At 41.0% G+C, this 18,553-nt stretch overlaps 1 protein-coding gene across 1 annotated transcript; it reads left to right on the forward strand.

Annotated features, from left to right (window-relative positions):
* Window positions 1–215: 215 nt before the first annotated feature.
* plac9 (placenta associated 9) lies at window positions 216–14,814 on the forward strand. The gene is made up of 4 exons (XM_002940441.5): window positions 216–515; window positions 7,788–7,885; window positions 12,303–12,426; window positions 14,675–14,814. The coding sequence occupies exons 1-4, from the start codon at window positions 455–457 to the stop codon at window positions 14,683–14,685; spliced, it is 294 nt and encodes a 97-aa protein (XP_002940487.3). The 5' UTR covers window positions 216–454; the 3' UTR covers window positions 14,686–14,814.
* Window positions 14,815–18,553: the final 3,739 nt, after the last annotated feature.

Consider the following 18,553-nt stretch of genomic DNA (forward strand, 5'->3'; position numbering starts at 1 on the left):
ATTGTAATTAGGAAATATTTCTTTTTGGGTTTACATCCCCTTTAATGTTATATGTTTTTTTTGTTCTATTTTTAATTTATAACAGGACCATGACCATAACCAAAAGGGTTAAAAAGTTTGATTCTTTTTACCCACTTTTCCTGAAAGGTTAAAGGCTGGCTTTTGAATTCCACGCACGCCCTGTGTGTATAAATACAGAGGGGAAGCTAGGAGTCACTCTGGATTCTTGCCAGCTTGCTGAACAACTGGGTCTGCTGTTTGAGAACTTTAAAAAACAATCCAGGCAGTTATGTGATTATTTCCTCTCCTTCCAGTTACAGGCAGGCGGCCCCTCTCCTCTCTCCCTTTCTGTGGCAGAGTGCTGCACTATATCCATCCACAGAATTCTGCTGATCGGAGAGCCTGAATCTCCTTGACTTTATTACTGGGAGTGAATTTTATACCTAACATCAACATGCGTATTCTTCTTGCTGCTGCTTTATTATTGCTGGGATTATTGGCTGGCAGTTTTACAGGTTAGTACAGATTTAAAACTGTTATAGTTAATATGTGGTTCGACTCAAAACTATGTTTCTTTCAGACAGGCAAACAAAGCAACTCTAAGGCTATCTTATCATTCAGTACTTATGTTTTTTGAGTTTTCAGTGACATACAATTTAACAAATAGATCATTAACAAGCATTGTTACATCTGTCAGATACAGTAACACCTCTTATACATGAAGTAAAAAGGCATGGATGGCTATTGGCTTGATTCTGTCACATTTGTCACATCACACTGAATTTTTGACTAATGGCAAAAGTTATTGGCACAGTTATTTCCAAAAAGTAGTACTCGTTAACGAATTCATGTAGCAACATCTAGCAAGCCTAATTCAGTGTATGTAGAATGATACTGGTAATAAATCTGTATTATTGCTAGTTTTGGTAAATCCTGAGGCACATTCTGCATTCAGATAAACACTATGGCTAAACAAATACAGTATAAGCATTTTATGTAGCCAAAAGTACCCTAAAAACCCTTTGTCACGTCATCAGTAGAAAGATTTACTGCCGAATTCTGGTGTCTTTGGAAGCAATGTCAGTACTAGAACTATTTGTTGGAAGGATGGCATTTTTAAGAGTGAACAGCTGCACACAAGCCTAACACAACCATGTGCAATGCAAAGCTTTGGCTTGAGAATAGTAAATATTGCCACCATTGGACGCTGGAGCAGTGGAAAGGCATTCTCTGGAATGACAGGTCATCATTTACTATTTAAAATTCTGACAGATTGTTTTCAAAGGATTCCACGAGAATGCTGGCTAGTGGAATGATTAATGCTGACCATAAAGTTTTGTGAAGGTGGAAACATGTTTTGACAATCCTTGTTATATGGAAAGAGTTTAGGTGGATGGCCCTTTTCTGTTGTAGCCCCTATACACAAAAGAAGAACTGTTTTGCTATGTCTGGAGTGGAACTTGACTGTCCTGAACAAAGCCCTCACCTCAACCCAAATGAATACCTCTGGGATCAGGGGCCTGTTGCCATGAAACAAGTTACTGTGGCAGCAAATATCCGCTCCTGATAACTTCCGATTTTTAAATTGGAATTTTGGCTCTTGTAGTGCACCTCTGCGATACTTTGAAAGGTAAGCATCAGGTGCAGGGGGGGGGGGGCATCTGAAAGACCACCTTAGGGCAGCATAGACCCCAGAAATGCCCCTGTCCAGGATGAAATGAGATGCCAGCTGCATGCTAGGCCTGAACACTCAGTGTTACAGGCCTAATGCCCTTGTTGATAAATAGAAGCATCATCCCCCCATGCACAACAGCATTTAGATGAAAGCAAGAGTTAAGAAAAAAGAAAACACTAAATGAAGGACCAACTGTATATTAATACCATTGCTGGGAAAGCAGGTGCCTGGTTACTTGTAGCCATATAGTGTTTAACCATTGACCACTGATAGTATAACCATTGACCCTTTAGGATATTTCCTCACTGACTATATTCCTAACATTCATACATCCAGGTTTTACAGATACTCTGTGTCTTTAGGTCCCATCTGTGTGCTCCCACTTATCAACCAATACTCTTTTGTCTTTTTTTAATCCCTTGGGACATTTCTGCTTAAAAGGCCCCAATCTTTTCCACAGAGCATTGTACCTTTGTTCCTTGTAAGTTATCAGGGCACATTCTACATTTACATTTTGTTCCATTGCATCACTCCTTACGTCCACCAGTGCCTCGTCTTGTAATCATAATTGGTTTTACTCTCAAGAACTAAGATTTTGAAAGTGACTTTTTGACCTGTGGAGGATAAAAGGAATCATATCTTAATAGCATATTCATCTCCATTTCTTTAGTAAAGAAAGCTGTGTGCAAAGTCTTTAACCTCCAAAAAAGGCTTCATGTCCAATATCAGGCTAGAAAAAAAAATCTAGTTATTATGTTGCTGCTGACAATACCAGAGCTTGAATGTCTGACAAGTGTTCTGCAAGTCATATAAAAATGTGGGTGAGGCATCCAAAGCATTACTTTCAGCCTCTGGCCCCTTCTGTGATGTGTACCCCATAGGAGAGTCTGTCATCTCCTGTTTCTCAGACCACTTTGCTAGCCGTCAAGGTGCATATTCCTGACAGACAGGGTCACTAAAAATGGAATAAAGGGCCATTTGCTCAGTGCTGCCATATCCCTTATTTTAATCAGGTAGGTTTTTTTTAGATGATGGCCTCTTTAAACAAGGTGTAGATACCTTTGAATGCATTCTACCATTCCATAGTGGGTCACTCTACAAAGGAAACATGATGGCTCCAGGCTCAAACACCATATCCATAATTCATCCAGAGGGTTGCTTCTCAAGTGGCCCTGCCATCCTGCCTGCCTTCACTACAGTTTAGAACTCCAGCACCACCTCTGCTGCAATTTGGCCTGTTTGGTCAAGTTAGTGATGTTTACTTCTGTCCTTAAGCTCCCTTATGAAGACGAGCCACATGTCTATGTCCTCAAACCCTTAAGATATGTCTTTGTAAATGGCCTTCTCTAGACAGAAGGCATGCAATGTCTAAATATTTGAACTAAGGTAAACACTCATTGGATGTCTTCTGTTCACCACAACTGTAAATCATTTTAAACTGTTACTAATGGTTTTCAGAACCTTTTTTTCTGATTTTCTTCCTTCTTTCCTCCCCTTACTTAACAAATTTTAGAGAACGTTTGAAACTAATTCAGTACCTGCTGGCTTTTTCACAGCCTCTGGAGCTACCCGCTCTTCCCCTTGGGTCCCTTTTGTTGTAACATGTTCCCTCTTGTGTGTTAATGCCCCCTGCCAATTGTGTATGCAACTGCCCATCAATGCCCTTGGTCATACAGGAAGCTGCTTTGGCCATTTCCTCATATTACAGAAGGCTCCACAATGTCTATGTGATGGGCTCTTGCTTTCTCCTCCTATGTGCACATTTGCAAAATGCACCCAAACTGTATTTCAGGAAAAGTCATAATTAAAATGTATAATTAACAATATAGAGCCAGCTTTGCTCAGTGCAGTAACCTATAGCAACTAATAAATCTAATAAAGTGCCATTTTACTAAATATGTAAAGCTAATTGCCTGCAGGCTGCTGGACGTGTAACTGCATTTTGGCAGCCTTCAGTGCACTCACCCAGATGGTAGCCCATTCCTTGCAGGGAATAACGGTGTCAGTAAAGAACTTTTTTAGCCCCTGGGGATATTTTGGCTTGGCAGACTGGGGTTTAGCTATTGCATGCCCTCCTGTATTTTTATTTTCTACTGTTAAAAGAGCTCCATCCCGTTCACCAACCCCATAATTACAAAAACAGATGTTTTACACTGAAACATAATGGCAAATAAGGGCCAGTACGGACAAGAAGTTTGCTGGTGCTACTCGTCTAAGTAAAGAATACAAGTATTGCTTGCTGTAGTTGCCTTTTAAAAGGGCATTATTCATTGAAAATGTAAGTTGTTTTTTTGCTGAATTACTCAAGGGAAAATGCAAAGTGATGTTAAGTTCAAGTGTGTCATTTAGTTGAACTGAAGAAGATGCTTGGATGAGTGGTTTTCATCTTTCTTTTGCTCCCTTGCTACTCCCTTCACTGCCCATCTTGACTACATGTACGATTCAAACAGAGCAGAAATATTAGCTCTCCTCCAGCTAAGACTCCAAATCCCAAAATGCCTTAAAAATTACTGTGGTTCATCTTCACAGGTCTATTAATCACAGAACATGCAAGTTGTTGTGGGAACTAGAGTACTGTGAGGAGAGCAGCTGACAACTGGCACATCAGGGAATATTTATCAAACAGCGAAACTAGAGCTCACCTCAGTCCATAAGAGTGAAATTGTGCCGCACTCTATTTAAAAAACAAAACAAAACATAATTCACCATATTTTCACATAAGAAGGTCACTTGAAATTTATTTTTTGTAAGGCAATTTTGTAATTATTATTATTTGTATGGATAGATATCCATACAAATAATAATAATTACATTTTTCTGCCTTGGGATTTTAACTTCTATCTAGTTGCTGGGGCTTAATTACTCAACAGATCCTTAATAGACCCTTCAGAGAAAGAAAGCCCTATTGTCCCATTTAGCTTTCTTTTGTGCAGCTAAATTTGCTGTACTGTTCCCTATTTACAGAAGCACTATTATTATTATTATTAACATTTATTTATAAAGCGTCAACATATTCTGCAGCGCTGTACAATAAGTGCTACATAAATTGTGCATGGACACCCAGGACCATTATCAGGGGGGCAGGAGGGAGACCTGTCAGGGGCCCATGACAGACTGGATGGAAAGCAAAGGGATGGGACTGCTACACAATGGATGCATCATGAGGTGATTGGCCTTGACATCTGTCACCATGTGGATTGGGACCATGGTCAAGTATGTATCAGTGAGCTTCTTTTGTGCACTTGGGGCCCCATTCTACCTATTTGGCAGCGCTAACAGTGAACCTTGCTGGAGGTCCCTGTTAAGTATGGGGCACCTTTCTTTCTAAAGGAAGTCAACAGCCCAGTTTAATAAATAGAAAAGGATTTGTAATGCTATTTTGATGATGGTCCACTCCTTGGTATCATAGCCCTAGGGAGACAAAACTCCCTGCAACTCCTGGTAGTGCATGAAACAAATAGTTAACACATTATTTGCTGCATTTTAAACAGTCTGTTTGATATTGCTCAGAATGAAACAGAACACAATCACTCCACAAAACAGGTATGGAACTTTTTATCCAAAGTGTTTCAGACCTGGAGTTTTCCAGAAAAGGGGTCTTTTTGTAAATTGGATCTCCATACTATAAGTATACTAAAAATGTCCTTACTATAGACTAGAGTGATCTCTAACAGAATTCATTCCTGATACTGCACCTTCTGAGGTCTTCTACATCAGGCTCTCATGCACTGACCACCCAGACTTTGTCTTATGAGGACTGCTTAAAGTAAAAATGAGAAGTTCTCTGAGACATATCTACTAAGATGAGAAAGTTCATCTTGTCTATCTCTAGCAAAGATCTCAACAATGCATCAGTCGTATTTTTACAGTGTCATTTCGTATTTCCTAAATATTATCATTATGCCTTTGCATGTGTAATACCGGACTAAAATGACCAGTAAAATTTTAATTGGTCTTTTAACTCCTCAGTAAGTTCTTTTTAATATCTAAATTACAGTAGGGGTACATTACACACAAAATATATATAATACTATATATAATGTTTTATCATTTATCATTTTGATCTTTTTGTGCATAACACCATTTGATGTATACAGGATGTATGTTACCGTAAACTAAATGGTGTGTAAAGCCAACATAAAATATATAACAGATACATGGGTTTATGGTACATGTGCTTCTAGTTCTAGCTTCTAATGGGTTATCTATTTGCACACCAAAAAAATATTTGTGTCCGTTTAAATGTCAGTTTGACTTTTTGTGACCTGCACTTTCCCAGGCAGCACTGCCCTCCAGATGTCTGAGTTCACATGCACAACAGGAGTGATGTCATTGTTTTCAGCTTTGGGATTTACTGTTCGGAATTTTAGTGCAAAAGTGTGCTTAGAAAAATGAGCGTTGCTCCACCACCAGGGCAAAAAAAAGCAGAATGATTCATATTTTAGATATACTGCCTTGCAAAAGTATTCAGAACATTTATCAGTTTAAAATTTTTCATTTTAGTAGAACACAAAATCATTTTTTATGTTAGAAAAAATCTTGGAGGGCCTCCAATACATTAGTTAATATTAGTAAATTGACTTGTTCCACACAGATATATAGGTATAGGACCCGTTATCCAGAATGCTCGGGACCAAGGGATTCCGGATAAGGGGTTTTTCGTAATTTGGAACTCCATACCTTAAGGGGCTGATTTACTAAGACACGATTTCGAATCCGAATTGGAAAAATTCCGATTGGAAACGAACATTTTGCGACTTTTTCGTATTTTTTGTGATTTTTTCGGCGTCTTTACGATTTTTGCGTAAAAACGCGAGTTTTTACGCAAAAATCTTAAAGACGCCGAAAAACTCGCGTTTTTACGCAAAAATCGTAAAGATGCCGAAAAACTCGCGTTTTTATGCAAAAATCGTAAAGACGCCGAAAAAATCGCAAAACTACCGATCATTACGAAAAAAACGCAATCGGACGCATTCGGCCCGTTCGTGGGTTAGTAAATGTGCCCCTAAGTCTACTAAAAAATCAATAAAACATTAATTAAACCCAATAGGATTGTTTTGCATTCATTAAGTATTATTTATATCTTATTTGGGATCAGTTACAAGGTACTGTTTTATTTCTACATAGAAAAAGGAAATCAGTTTTAAAATTCTGAATTATTTGATTAATATGGAGTCTATGGGAGACAAGCTGTCCGTAATTCAGAACTTTCTGGATAACGGGTTTCCAGATTGAGCAATTGAATTTGCTCATTTATTTAGGGTCCTTCTGGGCCCCCTACATATTTAGGGTGGCCTGCTTCCTCTATAGTTATGCCCCTACCTAGGCAGCAATGCTGGGGGGAGGTAGCTAGGACCAGCATGACTTATTTGTTATTTATGATAATATATGCAGGGGGTGAGTTAACAGTCTCCTCCCTTGAAGGAAGCTGGTAGCTACCCCTGGCACGTGAGAGGAAGATATTCTCATTGGGGCATGCCTCCCAACTGTCCAGATTTTTGCTGGACAACAGCTAAACCCGTAGTCCTGAATTCTCCTGCACTGAACACTAAAAAAGATACAAACTTAATTAAAAAGTAGCTTTTGGCAGAGAGCCCAAAAATCTTCACAAGCCTCACCTGCACTGAGATACAATTGTAACTAATAAGCTACACAGACTTGCAGCTTAAAGGGCAATTACACCTGCATCAGCAAAACTGTAACAACACATAAAAAGACCCCTAAACCCCCAGAAATGTGTTCAAACTTTAACTAACCTGTCAAATTTAGTAAAGTGGGAGTGGTATTTAGGAGGTGTAGTCACAAAAATGTCCTGGTCAAATACATTTCGCATCATTTCTTTTTCTCCCTCTTTCCATTTTTCAAATGTTGGGAGGTATGTAGTATGGGTACTAGCATGAGACAAGATGCTTAAGTAAGGTAGAAAACCTTAGAATTTATAGAACGCCTTTGTGAAAGACAACCCATAAACAAGGGCTTCTAGTGAATATTTTGTAAATAGAATGGCATTTATTAATTGATTGCACTGTTGCATTTTAGTTTGGCACCTTAACGATTGCTACTTTATGACTATATAAAAGCCGGTTGAGCACTTTTTTATTGGGTTTTACAGTTGCAGATCCTGTCAGTATCCTCCATGGACCCGCACAAAGGGGAGACTGGTGTAGTGAGCACAGACTGCTTCACAGACGTATAGATATAATAGAGGAGGTGAGAAATTACATTTTATAATGTATGATATATAATGTATTATTATACCATGATACTTATAATATGTGTATGAAATAGATGTTGCTAATAGAAAGGTCTGCAGAAAATACAAATAATTATAGGAGAATTGTCTTTAACATTTCCAAAAAATGACAAGAAACTATGGGGCACATTTACTAATCCACGAACGCTCCAAATGCGTCCGAATGCATTTTTTTCCCGTAATGAGTGTATTTTTGCGACAATTTCATACCTTGCGTGACTTTTTTCGGACTTTGCAACAAAATTTGCATGACAAAATCATATTGTCGCACCGAGTATGAAAGTTTTGGATTCATTCAAGCTTCATTATCGTGACTTTCCTTGGGCCAGGTTGGAGCTGCAGAGTGCCATTGATTCCTATGGGAGGCTTCCAAAATCATGCACAGAAGGATCAAGTCAGAAAGGTTTTCCTGCATTTTACGATCGTTCAATACGAAAATTTAGTGATTTTCGGATCGCCAATACGATATTTTCGTGACTAATGCGATTTTTTCATAAGCATATTCGTGATATTTGCTTTCTTCAGAAATTTTCGTATCCAATCCAACTGAAGTTAAATTGGAGCTCAAATGAACAACTAGAAAGGGAAGTTTGAGAACAAACTTCATGTTGGGTTGAAAAACGTGAAGTCACAAAATGAAATCTGATCTGTTGTTGGCTCCGTCCACTTTTTCTAACCTTGGACCCACAGTTATATAGTAAAAACCCCTGTGCAAAGTTTGGGGACCCTGACATTAAACATGTGAGAATGGCAGCAGTTAAAATTTCCCCACTGAAAACAACAAAACAAATGTGATTGGCTTTTGGCGGCCCCACCCACTTTTTCTAACGTACAAAGTCACCCAGTGACTGACTGTGCAAAGTTTGGGGACCCTGGTGTTAATTCTGTGAGAATGGCAGCAGGTTGAATTTCCCCATTGAAAGTCAATAGGTAAATCTGATTGGCTATTGGTGGCTCTGCCCTCTTTTTCTAACCTTGAACCGCAGTTACCTGGTGCCTAACCATACAAAGTTTGGGGACCCCGGTGTTATTACTGTGAAAATGCCAGCAGGTTTCCGCCAAGTCAATAGGTAAAATCTAATTGGCTGTTCACAGCTCCGCCCACTTTTGGGCATCCAACAATCATCATATTTTCAGTCAGGCTGAGCCCATGACTATGTGATTCAAGTTTGGGGAGTGTAGCCTCAAAGCTGTAAGTGTGGCAGCAGTTTAAATGTCCCCATAAAAGTCAATGGGTGAAATTTGATTGGCTGTTGTTGGCCCCTCCCACATGGGGGTCATCCAACAAATGTCGCTGTTTTATTCGGGGTGACTGTATTATTATGTTATTCAAGTTTGGGGGGTGTAGCTTCAAAGCTAAGTGTGGCAGCAGTTTGAAAATCTTCCCTGTCAAAGTCAATGAGAAAATTGGGGTGTTTGGAGCGACGGGGGGCTGGATCGCTTAGAAAAGCACAGCCTGTTCTGCTATAGGATCGAAGAAGTGTGGAGAGTTTGGGTGTTGTACCCCTAAAACTGTAGGAGGAGTAGCGTTTAGAAAATGGGGGGCGCTAAGAATAATAATAATAAGAAAAAGCGGAAGAATAAGCCAAAGTCGAACAACAGTATGTTGGGGTTTTCAACCCAACACAATAACCTTACTCTGTTTTATGAATACAGTGATTTTGTATACTCTTGAGTTAAACTGTAATTTCAGAAAAAAACACATTAGTGAATCTGGAGTACCAAATTTTACCAGACAAATTTCACTGCATCTAAAGTTAGTGCAATTTCTTGGGGTTATTAACTCTATTTTGCTAGCATTAATAACCTGAAATCAAAAAGAGTTAAACTGGTAAAATTGCTATACTATAACTTTTTGATTAAAAAAATATTTGTTTGGCACAACAAGTGGTTTGTAATTTTGTCCAGCTTTGTTCAGTCAAACAAGCATTTTTGCTGGTAAATATGAGCCACAATATAGATTAAACCTGGTAACACAGAATTGGTGAAGCCAGCATGATGCTACTTTTATTCTTGCTATGGTGGGTAAAATTATAGGGTTACATGACCTCCACTACTGCATGATTTTACCTACTTTGCTTTTTACTTTGTAAGAATCCAAAATAATAAACAATGTTTAGATCATTCCTATGTTACAATGTCTTATTGTGTATATAAAACGGAAACTGCTCTTCCAGCTGTGAAAAATAAAAACACAGCACTACCTAGTGGCTAAATATATTGTGAATTACATAGCAGAGTGCTACAAACTGTCATATTTAGCCCCACAAATTTATTAAATTAGGGCTACAAAGGACAGTTTGTCCTCACTTTTTTTTTATTCCCCGATACCTGATATGAGCTCCGTATCCTAGCCTGGTATAACCAGCCACCTTATGCTACAATTATGCCAACAATGAGGAATTTGTCCTTCTCTTACTGCCCACTACATCATGGCACTTCCAATGTCCAAAAAGATGGTGGCAGCACAGAGCACTCACAACAACCCAGACACTCCGACATCTTTGCAAACTCCACAGGACATAGACATAGTGCAATCGCTACCAAAACAGCCTGTCCCACCATCAAATGAGCCGAATCTACTACATTCTACACAAGCCTGAGTTAGCCTCAGCATTAGCTCAACAACCGAATGAGCATTGCCTACAATGTATATCAGTTAGGCACGTCTCCCCCACCCAAATGGCTTTATTTATACTGCATATATCCCACCCCCCCCCCCACCACCACTTGGTGGCCATTTTTCCTCTGACACATAATCAGATACATTTAAATCTGCAAGCAGCATACACACACACAGACCCTTATTCAGCATACATTTAATCAAGAATAAAGGCTCACACATGCACAACTGTCTGATAAAAGTTCTGCTTTGTTTGAGCACTGTAATGGTAATGCTGAGCTCAGGAGAAAAAAAATTGAAGCAGACAGCTAGAGCTGAGTTTCTATGGGAACCAGCAATGCCATCTCTTTACTGGCTGCTGGACTCGGGGGCGTGTTTAGTAATCTGAGCTTAGAACAACTGAGCATGTCCACAAGCCAACAGCCAAAGCAAATTCCTGAGGGAGGGGGCCGAGTGGGTTACAGGAGGAGAAGCAAATCTAAGGCTAATGCCAGACGAGCTGTAGGATGGATATTTTCGGCAAGCGGAAAAGCATTTGCTGAAAATTCTGCCCTACGCCTCCTACATGTGCCTGCACCCGAATGAATGAGATACCCTCAGGTGCAGGCACGTGTAGCCAATATACGCATAAAAACGCAAGACTTTGCATTATCTCGCATTTTCATGCGTATATATCGGCTACATGTGCCTGCACCCGAGTGTATCTCATTCATTCGGGTGCAGGCACATGTAAGAGGCGTAGGGCGGAATTTTCAGCAAATGCTTTTCCGCTTGCCGAAAATATCCGCCCTAGCCTCGTCTGGCATTAGCCTTAGTGCCTAAGGGGATGCTGCAGCCTTACTATTAACCTCTGGACAACCAGTGTGGCAGGTATTGTGTTCTGTGTATCCACGCTATTGTATAATTTTGGTGGAGTATCTGGAAGTAGATTTGTAAAGAGGTTAAGTGCAAGTTGCTCTAAGGCGAAGGTTAGCCCTTAACATATAACATATGGTGTTGCAACTTTAAAGGGTACCTATCGCCCTCAAATTGTTTCCCTCACCAGAGGTGTAGACTAATAGAGCCCACACTCAGGTTGGCAGAAACAATAGCTGTTTTTCTTTTTTTTTTTTAAAAAAGGAAAAACCGCCAGCGCTAGCCTGCGGGCAGCCATGTTGTGACATTCCATTCCCATGTGCATAATGAGCGAGTGCCACAACTTGCTCATCATATGCAAGCATGTGACGTATGAGGGTGAATCGCATCCACTACTCCAACATCAAGTGCATGTGCATAATGTGCGAGTGGGGGTTAGTAATTTGATTACTAATCTGCCATATATCATGACATTTATATATACAGTATATTGTGCATCAGTCCCTAAACTCAGTTACTGACAGCAGCACAGAGCATGTACACAGAATCAGCACAAAGTAAGATTGAGAGCTACTGGGGCATCTTTGAAGGCACATCTTCCCTGCTAAAGGGCTGCGGTTGCTTTTGGCTGGTACAGAAGCCTAAAACATAATATTCAACATTTCTGCCTTATGTCTTTAGTTAGGCTTTAGTTCTCCTTTAAAGTACAGAAAATATGGTGGATTATACCTGTGTTTTTGCAGCCTCCCCTGCATAAAAGACTCCTATAGTATACATCGAAACTACATACCTTTCTTTAATATTACATATGATTTTGCAGTAAAAATAAAAACTTTATTTGGAAGAGCTTATTCTGCTTACAGTACCATATCGCTCCCTCATATTTTGTGTTGCAGCGAGTAGAGAAAACAGTGGAGTATCTTCATTCAGAGATTGCTTCACTGCTGGACTCTATATCAGGGGCGTCATGGGCTCTTCCTTCTGCTCCTGGATCTCCTCTCTTGGATATATTTGATGAAGGTAAGTGGGGTCGGAGACCTCTGGAGGGACTTGGGTTTTAATAAGGCGTTAGCTCTCATTTAAGGTAATCTGCTGATAGGATGGGGGCCATAGTGGTACATTCATCTGCTGCCCATTGATTTCCAGGTATTTTTAAAGGAGAAGGAAAAGCTTAATCACTAGGGGGTGCCAAATGTTAGCTTACCTGAAACCTCTGCTTGGTGCTCCTGTTTGGAGAAAACTGCACTGGCTATGGATTAATGCAGGGGAGCGATCCTCATCCTTCCTTATGCGCAATTGAGCGAACTGCCTGTATTTCACTCTGGCATTTCACTCCACTGCACACGTGCAAAGGCCGAAGAGGATCAGCCAGTGCAGTTTTCACCTAACAGGGACACCAGCCGGGGGTTTCAGGTAAACGATTGCGATTACAATCACAGGGGTGTGCCTAATATTTTGGCAACCACCAGTGATTGTAACTTTCCTTCTTCTTTAAAGACAAAATGTAAAAATGACCAATAGACCCATATAGATATGATTTTATGCACAAAGAGTGCTAAGTAAATTCATGTTTGATCACTTAAGCCATTGTTAATTCCAATAACAAAACAGGCCTATGCCCATCTGTATTTTGCTTGTTACTGTGTAAGTAGGACTGGAAATTGAATATGAGTTCTTATGTGGCTGAAAGTCACTACATATGCTACATAGTATAATATTTTATAGAAAAACTCCCTTTTATGTGAAATTATATTTTGATAAACTGTATTCTATATAGAATAATGGAGATTTGATTTGTTAAAACTCCTTACAACAATTAGAATGCATAGTTACATACTTCAAGCTTCATATGTGGAATATTCATATGTTGAATGCAGTGAACAGAGTAGGTGGACAGACTAACTGCAGTCCAAGTAGCAGCATACAAAAATGCAGTTGCTGATGTTGTCTTTAACAATTAGCTTTGCATGCAATTCTGTGTGCTATGTACTAGTATGTGCCAGCATGTCAGGCAAGGAAGAATTGTTTGTTTTTTTGAGATAAATATACAGTATGTAATCAGCAGATGTTTGAAAAACCAACTTCCACTATATAGAGTATAAAGCCAAAACTATGTGGACACTCCTCAAGGAGGTTTTACAGACACATGGGGAATGGGGGTTAAGAAGTGGCCCCTCCTTGTCATGTGTGCACTCTTTTAGCCTTGGTAATTGTTGATGGGTAGCTGCAAGCATACAGCAGAACACATGTGAATCTGGGCCTCCCTCTCAACTGGACCTTCCCCACAGTCACTAGTTCACTATGGTAGTTAAGCCACTACCCCTTCTTTTTATTGGAATGGCCTGTATAGGCTTCACTTGCCAACACAGATTCCACTATATCTTACAATAACATTATCTCCTTTCTCTGTGTTTTTCTAATTTATGTGCTTTTCACTGTGCGGCAATAGTTTGGGGCAGGCCCTTTTCTGTTTTAGCATGACTTAGTATTTACTGTAATTCTGTATTCTTTCTACTACACTTCCCCAAGCAAAAACATCTGCTTTTCTGTTACACCTTGGGCACAAAATTTATACAGAACTGGTGTACAAAGTTGGGAGTGGAAGACTAAGGCTGATGCCACACAGGCGTATTCTCGGCAAGCCAAAGAACGCTTGCCGAGAATACACCCCGCTACTGTAGATTTAGCCTACCTTGTGCCTCTACCCCAATGAATGGAGTACGCTCAGGTGCAGGCACATGTAGCCAATATCCGTCCATGTGAGACTTCATATTTTTGGTGGATATCGGCTTAATGTGCCTGCACCTGAGCGTATTTCATATATTTGGGAGCAGGCACAGGTAGGAGCTATTTTTGGCAAGCGGTTTTCGGCTTGCCGAAAATATACGCCATATGCGAAGTGTGGCATTAGCCTAACCTGCATAGAGCCCGGACCTCAACCCATCTGAACAACTGTGGGCTGCACTGGAATACTAATGTGAGCAGTGGTTTAAATATAGAGGTAGCAGGCCCTGTGGCCCTAGGCCAGCTTCCTTGATACAGGTGGTTCAAGAGGGGGAGTGGCCCGCAAAGTTACAACACTGAATGTGGGCCAGGCCTGATGCCTTAGTGCTCAGACTCTGGAACGAAGTAAATGTCCCTAGCTATATCCCACATGGCTAGTAGAAAGCCTTCCTAGATATGTAGAAGGTAAGGCAGTTTTTTTTGTATTAAAGAATCTAAAATCATTCTTATAATGTAACATATATGATTTCTGTTTGTTTTGCAGATTCAAGATGAAGACTTTTCTCTTTTTCTATCCCTGTTTTCCTCTGTTCACACATTTAATTGACTTTGTGATTAAGCACTTTTGGAGAACAGATATATTTTAATAAACAATGTCTGGTTCTGATACTCTTAAAGCATAAATCTGGCACAAAGCACTGTTATATGTATGATATACATTTGGGAGATATATATGTATAGTATGATGCTTACTTTTAATTTTAGAGCTATTGTTTTAGTGAAATGAATGGGAGCTAGCCTAGAGAATAAGTAATCAGCCACTGATGTGGGATCTCATGCTAGAGACCTTAGTTTGATTCCTTGTGGCAACTCCTTGTGACCCTGGACAAGTTACTTAACCTCCTACCATCCCAGCATATTGTGTGCCTATTATGGCTGCCTTTCTTGCTGTAAAGTGCTTTGAGTCCCATGAGAGAAAAGCACAATATAAAAGTTTCCCTTTCTCCTTTTTTACATTTTCTCAAGTTCTCAATTCTCTGCCATTTTAATGGAGAGTGCCTTTTGTTAGCGTACTGTATTTCACATTAGCATGGCTGGAGGAAAAAACTTACAGTAACCACTGCACAGCTGATGTCTCTTAACTGAAGTTTTTGGTGCCCTTTGGAATCAGGAAAAGGGAAGCACTAGGTTGTATAGCACGGAAAGCAAAGGCAGCAGCAGATGGTTTTGCTTAGGGAAGTGTAGTGCAACAGACAAAAAAATGTACTACAGTGCAACTTTGGTTTTACATACTTGTTTTTGTGGTCCCAAAAATATATAATGCATAATGCTTTATCCTGATTTTTACATTTTCCAGAATTTTGCATAATTTTTTTTCTGGTTTGCTAGAAAAAATAAAAAGGACATTTCTACTGTATTTTGCCAATTAAAATGGCTACCAAAAATCAAAAGCAAAATCAGACTTGGCGTATGGTACACTTCTCTCCACCAGCCTACAAAAAACAGGCCGGCAGAAGTGGACGTGATCTGATCAGAAGCTTCATGTAGGTGCACTGACAGGCAGAGCTTAAGCTTACTATACACATACCGTTTTTTCCTTTAAAACACAGGTGAAAAAAATGCAGACTGTACACCAGGTCTGACTTTGCCCTTAAAGGAGAAGGAAAGGCTAATAAAGAGTTAATCTCAAGCTGCAGGCATACCTTCAGTTCTCTCAATAGTGCCCTTAAGTCTCCCCATATTTCTCCTGTTTAGATGATCAGAAGCCAAACAGGAAGAAAAAACGCTGAGCTGGGTAAAGAAAGTTCTGATAATGACTCTCTCCTGCACCGAGACCCAGACCAGTGTACATGCTCAGTTAGTTAGACCAGTGCTGTCCAACTGGCGGCCCGCGACCCCCCTCTGTGTGGCCCCCCACCTGTCTGGCTGCTTTGATGGCTTACCTTTGAGTAAGCATTAAATGGTATCAGTACTGAGATTAACTGGCCCCCTGCATGGTTCTCACCTCAGATTCAGGCTGTAATCAGGCTGTATTGTTTAAATATGTAATCCCCTGTGTTTTTCACACCTTTTAGTTTCTGCATTGTTCACCCCCTGCAGTGTTCACACCTCAGGCTCAGGCTGTAATCACTCCCATTGTTCACTTCTTCACACCTCAGACATAGGTACTGTAGGCAGAGTATGGCACATACAGCCAGCATAGGGCAGGTAGAGTATGGCACACACAGGCAGCATAGGTCAGGGAGGGTATGGCACACACAGGCAGCATAGGTCAGGGAGGGTATGGCACACACAGGAAGGGTAGGGCAGGCAGAGTATGGCACACACAGGAAGGGTAGGGCAAGCAGAGTATGGCACACACAGTCAGGGTAGGGCAGGCAGAGTATGGCACACACAGTCAGGGTAGGGCAGGCAGAGTATAGCACACACAGTCAGGGTAGGGCAGGCAGAGTATGGCACACACAGTCAGGGTAGGGCAGGCAGAGTATGGCACACACAGTCAGGGTAGGGCAGGCAGAGTATGGCACACACAGTCAGGGTAGGGCAGGCATAGTATGGCACACACAGTCAGGGTAGGGCAGGCAGAGTATGGCACACACAGTCAGGGTAGGGCAGGCAGAGTATGGCACACACAGTCAGGGTAGGGCAGGCAGAGTATGGCACACACAGTCAGGGTAGGGCAGGCAGAGTATGGCACACACAGTCAGGGTAGGGCAGGCAGAGTATGGCACACACAGTCAGGGTAGGGCAGGCATAGCATGGCACACACAGTCAGGGTAGGGAAGGCAGAGTTTGGCGCACACACAATCAGGGTAGGGCAGGCAGAGTATGGCACACACAGGAAGGGTAGGGAAGGCAGAGTATGGCACACACAGTCAGGGTAGGGCAGGCAGAGTATGGCACACACAGACAGCATAGGACAGGCAGAGTGCTGCCTGTGTATGCCATACTCTGCTTGCCCTATGCTGCTTGTGGGAGGTGAACCTGGCAGGGGTTTGTTGTGGGAGTTTGTTAGCAGTTGGAAATAGCCATTAAATGGTCCCAAAGGTGTGTAATTATGTACTGGGGGTTGCTCTGCTATCCACAGGGGAGGAGGAGGAGGCATATGGAATTTAAGGGTATATCTTAATATGACATAATTCTTTCACATATGAATGATGGTTGATATCCCCACAGTAAGGACCAAGCATTTGGGATTTTGCTGTGCTACCACCATTGTGATAAAATAGGTGTGGTTTGAAGTGGGTGTGGTTTCAAAAAGGGGAGTGGTCAAACTGGCTTCCATTAGCGGCCCTCCACCATGTATGCTAGAGAAATTCCGGCCCTCGGCACCGTAGAAGTTGGACAGCACTGAGTTAGACAATGAAGAAGCTTCCTGCAGATTGGCTCAGATCCATGGGGGGAGGGAGGGGGCAACAGGAGAGGGAAGAGAGGAGAGAGCTGCGTGTCTCTGGCACAGGAAAACAGACACAATAAATCTTCTGAGACAGAACTCAGTGCAGTGTTTCTGTGAGTGCTTATGGCTGTATTTAGATTTTTATCTTTCCTTCTCCTTTAATGCATATTCTATGGGCTCAATTGTGTATTTCCTCTAGGGAACACCTACCAAAAGTGTAATTACAAAACACAGTAAATGTACATTTATGAGATCCCTTAGGGCAATGGTACCACAGAGACCTTAGCCGCACACCCTAGCTCTCCAAACCTGTATGCCCGGTGCACACTGCTGGAGGGATCGGCACCCTCCAAAAATGGTGCAACAACAAAAAAAGCAAATGGCACTCAGGGCTTCAAACAAGGGAAAAAAACCCTTAAAGTATTTTTATTGCGGAGGTGCACCTCCGCAATAAAAATACTTTAAGGGTTTTTTTCCCTTGTTTGAAGCCCTGAGTGCCATTTGCTTTTTTTGTTGTTATCCCTTAGGGCAATGACAGACAGGACGATTTCATGTCCACACTTAAATCTTGGCTACTGCAGGCTACAGAAAGTCTCTTAGTTCCTTCCTAAAATGCAAATCGCCAGTGCGGCAAGACTACTCTCCGAAGTTTCCTCTTTGGGCTACTATGCAAAGCCAAACCTATTCAGCATGGCATTGTCACTGAACATCAAGAGAAGACATGGGCATCTGTGGGATCTGTTGCTGTAAGATAAGCTTTGTGTGAAGGGTCTAGAAAAATAGAAGCAAAAAGCACACTGCACTGCAGGCACACAATAGGCATACTGCAGGTATTCTGTGAGAAAAATGATCATATGTAAACTGAAACAACAGTCCCACTACATTTAGAAGAGTATCTTTTTAGTAATGGGCATTAGAGCAAACCATTTCCAACACCCCTTGTGCAGTTGCAGACTACAAAGTATTCTTCAAATATTAATGAACATTAAATGTTACCTAACAATGTTGATTGTTTTTCCTTTGATA

This window comes from Xenopus tropicalis, chromosome 7 (assembly GCF_000004195.4).
Source record: "Xenopus tropicalis strain Nigerian chromosome 7, UCB_Xtro_10.0, whole genome shotgun sequence".
In the NCBI taxonomy this organism is placed as follows: Eukaryota; Metazoa; Chordata; class Amphibia; order Anura; family Pipidae; genus Xenopus; species Xenopus tropicalis.